Source organism: Nicotiana tabacum, chromosome 14 (genome assembly GCF_000715075.1).
Source record: "Nicotiana tabacum cultivar K326 chromosome 14, ASM71507v2, whole genome shotgun sequence".
In the NCBI taxonomy this organism is placed as follows: Eukaryota; Viridiplantae; Streptophyta; class Magnoliopsida; order Solanales; family Solanaceae; genus Nicotiana; species Nicotiana tabacum.
This window is the reverse complement of record NC_134093.1, coordinates 39,696,743-39,702,781: the sequence shown is the minus strand read 5'-3', so window position 1 is coordinate 39,702,781 and position 6,039 is coordinate 39,696,743. Positions and strand designations below refer to the sequence as shown.

The window sequence follows — 6,039 nt, the reverse complement described above, 5'->3', positions numbered from 1 at the left end:
TAAAATACGGTAACCCTAATGAGTAGGGAGAGGACCAATTTATAGAGGTTCTCATTTAATCTGGTACGTCCATCAAGTAACCGATCGGACGGATGAGATTTACTCATTAATTAAATATTAATTATGGGCCTTAAACTTATTGGGTCACCAATAAGAAAATCTTACATGGCCATCACTATATTTTGATTTTGTACAAAAAATAGATAACATTTTTAGGTACAATATTTGGAAAATTCTTTATTAAGAAAAAAAAGGTTTATCATGATTCTATGACATCAACGAACCAAAATGATACCCCTGCTATCCTAAAAGGAACCACTCAATTTTCAAGTTATCCATAGCTAAACAATTCATTGATCGATAATGCATTACTTGTCAAAACAAGTCCTTCAGAACATACAATTTTGTGGGCACACCCATTGAATACACTAACTACCCTTCAAAAGGCACCCAAAATTCTTCTTAGGTATGCATCCGCCTTTGCTGAATTAACCACCAAAAAGAATCTCCGAAGCAATGGATACTTCTTGGGAAGCCAGTGTTACCGATTCCATAAATGCCATTTATCTTTTGTTCTCTGCTTATTTAGTGTTTGTAATGCAATTGGGCTTTGCCATGTTGTGTGCAGGCTCTGTCAGGGCCAAGAATGCCATGAATATTATGCTTACTAACGTTGTTGATGCCGTTGTTGGTAGCATTTCCTACTATCTTTTTGGCTTTGCCTTTGCCTTTGGCGATGCCTCTAATTCAAACCCATTTATAGGCACTAGTTATTTTGCTCTCAAAGACATTCCTTCAAGCTCTTATGACTACAGTTTCTTTCTTTATCAATGGGCTTTTGCAATTGCTGTAGCTGGAATCACTAGTGGCTCCATAGCTGAACGTACCCAATTCACCGCCTATCTTTTCTTCTCTTTTTTCCTTACTGGGTTTGTTTATCCAGTTGTAGCCCATTGGCTTTGGTCTTCCAACGGTTGGCTAAATCCTAATTCAGATTCTCTACTGTTTGGTTCTGGTGCCATTGACTTTGCTGGCAGTGGCGTGGTGCATTTGGTTGGTGGGATTGCTGGTCTTTGGGGCTCAATCATAGAAGGCCCACGAGTAGGCCGATTTGATGCATTTGGTAACCCTGTGAAAATGAGAGGTCATAATGCAACTCTAGTAGTGCTTGGCACATTCTTGCTATGGTTTGGATGGTTTGGCTTTAATCCTGGCTCTTTCGACAAAATTCTTGTCCCGTACCCACATAAGATCGACCAAGGTAACTGGACCTCAGTAGGGCGAACCGCGGTCACGACGACCCTGGCCGGTTCCACAGCCGGGATCGTCACCTTGTTCGGCCGTAGGTTACTAGTGGGACACTGGGATGCAACGGATGTGTGCAACGGAGTCCTCGGTGGGTTTGTTGCAATCACCTCAGGATGCTCAGTGGTAGAACCATGGGCTGCAATTGTCTGTGGGTTCTGTGCAGCTTGGGTTCTAATTGGACTCAACATTTTAGCACTTAAACTCAAATTTGACGATCCACTAGAGGCAGCCCAATTACATGGAGGGTGCGGAGCATGGGGTTTGATTTTTACAGGATTGTTTGCTAAGGAAGAATTTGTATTACAAGCTTATAACTCTGGTAAAACACAAGTGGCACGACCTTCTGGGCTAATTTTAGGAGGTGGTTGGGGCTTGTTTGGGGCACAAGTAGTTGAACTTTTGAGTATTGTTGTTTGGGTAAGTCTGACAATGGGGCCTTTATTCTATGTACTTCAGAAACTTGGAATTTTGAGGATAACAGCAGACGAGGAAATTGCTGGTCTTGATATCTCCAGTCATGGAGGTTATGCGTACGAAGCTAATCAAGAAGAAAGCGGTCCCCGCTTCTATGGCGAGTATTTAAGGATGCAACACCAGTCATAATGTTAAGTTGCTATTCAAATATTATTCAAATATTCTTTCATATGCAAATGTATATATGCTTTGCTGAATTTGCTGGCTTCTTAGCAATTATTCAATGAATATGTATATTTTGTTACTGAGAAAATTTGTGGCATATATATCAGAGAACCCTCCATTAGTTATTGACATAATGCTTCATAATCTCCACAATCATAAGGAACGTGAAAATGAAGTAAAAACTTAATTGAGTTTATTACTGTTTGGATCAATGTTGTCGCTCCTATTTCTATTGCACAACCAAATATATAGTAACATACTAGTAGAGTCATGCCTGTGCTGTGCACAGGCCCAAGTCCGACACGAGAGAATGTGTTAATATTGTTACAAATTTAGTTTTCCTTGTGGATGATAGGCAAGCAACTAAATAAAGATGAATCATAGCGAAGGGATATATAGCATCCAGAGTTTAAAAACAACAAAACCGCCATATTAGAAATTTGTTTATCAAACTCTCTGAATTCTTATAAATCAACTGTAATACAAAGAGCATGAAGATAAAAATGAATTGTTATAAATTCACTATAATACAAAGAACATAAAGATATAATAAGCATTTTGTTGCAAATCGTAAACTGAGGTCTTTCTTATATGATTACCACCAAGGACTTGCCCCATTAATAATTACACCATTATTTCAATTTTATTGTCATATCTGGATAGAGTTGAGCTCCTCTGGAATAGTGATTATCCAAACCTTTTCGAAGCTCCACAAGTTCACTAAGGTTGTAACCGAAGAATTCAGATGGTAATAAACTTCATAGCAGAAGCTTTGGCTAACCAAGCATTTTGAACGGTAAATGCTTAATTAAGGGAGTTGGCTTTTTATATTTTCTTTGATGGTGTTGATTGTTCATTTCTGTCGGGAGTTAAATCAAACACATTGCATGCCAAAGCTAAATTCCCACAATTGGAATAGGAAGTATCAATTACAATATGGTAATCTTGTTTTATTTTTGAGTACCAATTCCCCTCCCAATAATCTTGTGCAAGGAACCTATTCACCTTACAAATATAATCTTAACCGATCAAAATTACGGAACATGGATAAACTCAACATGCATCTATTTCTCAATTTTATATGCGCATTTTCAACTCAGATACAACTAATGATATGAATGTACAAAATGCAGCAAGGAAAACTATCCAAACAGCAGTAAAACAACGGGATACCAGCAATTTTCCATTACCAACAAACAGGTGGAATAAATAAAGAAGAAAATGAGAAAAAAACCAATAACAAAGAGTAGAGAAAATCTGGAATAAGGATGGAGAAACTTTGAAAAGAAAACACCAAAATAAAGCAAAACAAACAAAATTTAGAGGAAGAGAGATAGAGGCACAAATTTTCAGCTATGAAGCTTAAATATTACTACCTCCGTTTCAAATCAATTAGATAAGGTACTTTCCTTTTTAGTTTGTTACAAAATAAATGACACATTTCTAAATTTAAAAATAATTCAACTTTAAATTCTTCATTTTACCAATTTTACTCTTAACGAGAAACTTTTATAACCACACAAATATCATGGTCCCACAAAGCTTTTACCTCCTACAAAATAAATGACACATTTCTAAATTTAAAAATAATTCAACTTTAAATTCTTCATTTTACCAATTTTACTCTTAACGAGAAACTTTTATAACCACACAAATATCATGGCCCCACAAAGCTTTTACCTCCTAACCTCTTAAGACAAGTTTTAAAAGTCTTTCTTTTTTTTTTCTTAAACTCCGTGAGTCAAACTCGGGTAAATTGAAACGAAGAGAGTAGTAACGCAATATCATAAAGAAACGAAATTCAAGAACAATCCTGAACAGAGAAAGAGAATTCAACCTTATCAAACAACCAACGTAACTACGTAAGGATATAAAAGATCTAACCTTATTAATTGGAAGCGTAAAAATTGAGAAACTCCCCCAAATAAAGATGACACCTTGAACTAGGGGAAGCAGAAGAGAATTGCTGAGCAGTGAAAGAGAGAATTAGAGAAGTGGAGAGATGAACTGTGCATCTAAAATAGTACACGTGGTTTGGTAAGGGAAAAGAAAGTACACGTGTTTATTGAATAATCAGATAGATCCAAATATACAGTACAATTCTCATTATATTTGGTACAACTAACCAGTGGAGTGTTCGTCCCATCCAAGTGCCATTTCTAAATATAAAAAAATAGTAATCTGTTCAATAAATATCACCAAAATTACAAGTCTGGTAGATTATGCAACAGCTAAAAGAACTTTGAGGGTGTTTGGCTAAGCTTATAAGTTGGTCAAACTGCCTTATAAGCACTTTTTGGCTTATCTACGCGTTTGGTAAAATTAAAAGTGTTTATAAGCCAAAATAAGCCATAAGCCATAAGTTGGTTTCCCCCAACTTATCAAATTTCAGCTTATATGCACTTTAGGTTTGACTAAAATATTTACTATTTTATCCCTAAAATACTTCTTTTTAAAACAAAACTCTTCGTATAGTTTTACTCTATCCCGGTTCTTCATAAAACCTAAACAGTTGTTGCCTCTTCAGCCGTGCCATTGCTTCCTTTACGTGCTTCTTTCGTTCTTCTCTGCAACTATCAGACAAATTGCAGGTAATTTTTTTATGTTTTAAACACTCTATCAAGATATGTGTACAAATCCTCCTACGTATTTCTATCAAGACAAGATGTGACTAAGATGAAAAGAATTGAAAGCTGAATGAATCCAATTTTTGGTTTTGGGATCCAAATCATAAGCTACTTTTTGTCCCTTTCATCCCATATGTTTTAAACTTTACTGAGTATTTATTGTTTGTCAAATTTATATTTCTCGGGCAGTATTTTTCTGCGTGTAATCAAAGTGACGGTACAAAACAGGCCAGCCTTTCGCTTTTACGCATGAATTTTCTTGTCTTGTATTTTTTTTTTCTCATGACTTCTTGTTTAGAGTTGAGTATATTATTAATGTTATAAGGAGGTAGGCTACACGTATCCCCTTCTTCATGCATTGATGAAGACCAGCAAACACATTTTGGATGTAATACGAAAGATACCTAGTTATACATAAAGTTTCTTGTTTGTGAAATTTATTCACGGTCACAACTCAAGAGGAGAAAGAAGGAGTCGAGTAGGAACATAAATTTATTGGAAGTTACAACCCTCTGAAACTCAAATATAACAACACATGCTTTCTCTTGTTTTGTTAGTCACTAGAAGTTTAAGACAGTTGGTCTCATTATAATATTCAATATTATTTATACTTCAAAAGTATGTGACATACAAAAATAAAAAGGCGTTCTTTTGAACTTTGTTTATTTTGAGTTGTGCATAAATATTATTATATGTGTACATTTATAGCTAAATCTTGTAATCTTTTCAGATTGTTAACATTCAATTATGGGAGAACGACATAATGCTAAGTGGGACGAATATGCACATATTAAATTCATTGAATTGTGTGAGCAAGAAGTTAGAAAAGGAAATAGGCCAAACACTTACTTGTCTAAAGATGGATGGAAGAATATGGTAAATGAGTTCAATAATAATACGGGATTACAATATGCTAGAAAAGAAACGAAAAATCATTGGGATCACATGAAAGCAGAGTGGACTCTTTTTAAGTAGTTGATGAGAGGTGAGACAGGTTTATGATGGGATCCCAAAAGAAAAATAATTATTGCAGATGATGATTGGTGGGAGCAAAAAATTAAGGTACATTCCTTGCCCTTTTCTATAATTATTTCATAACTCTATTAATTGTTAGTTTCATTTGTTTGCTTAGAGTAATTTTAAATTCTTTTTTACAGGAGAATTCTAAATACAAAAAATTTAGGAACAAAGACCTTTCGCTGATATGGTTTCGTTACGATGCTTTATTTACTGATATCATTGCCACCGGAGAGAGAGCACGTGCAGCAAATCAAGAACAAGAGTCGGAAGTTGGGTTAGATCAAGATGATGATGGAACAAATGATGTTTATGATAATGACATAGAACAATGGAATGATGAAAGAAGCGATGAAAGTCATGACTTGCAGAATATGGATTCAATTACGTTTCCTGAGCCATCGCTTAGAAAGCGAAAGTCAATAGATGGCAGTGGCAGTAGCAGTCA

The 6,039-nt window shown here is 35.5% G+C and overlaps 1 protein-coding gene across 1 annotated transcript; it reads left to right on the top strand.

Moving 5' to 3' along the window:
• Positions 1 to 293: 293 nt before the first annotated feature.
• LOC107794756 (ammonium transporter 1 member 3) lies at positions 294 to 2,035 on the top strand. Its single transcript, XM_016617279.2, has one exon. It carries the CDS (start codon positions 517 to 519, stop codon positions 1,909 to 1,911), a length of 1,395 nt encoding a protein of 464 aa, XP_016472765.1. The 5' UTR covers positions 294 to 516; the 3' UTR covers positions 1,912 to 2,035.
• Positions 2,036 to 6,039: the final 4,004 nt, after the last annotated feature.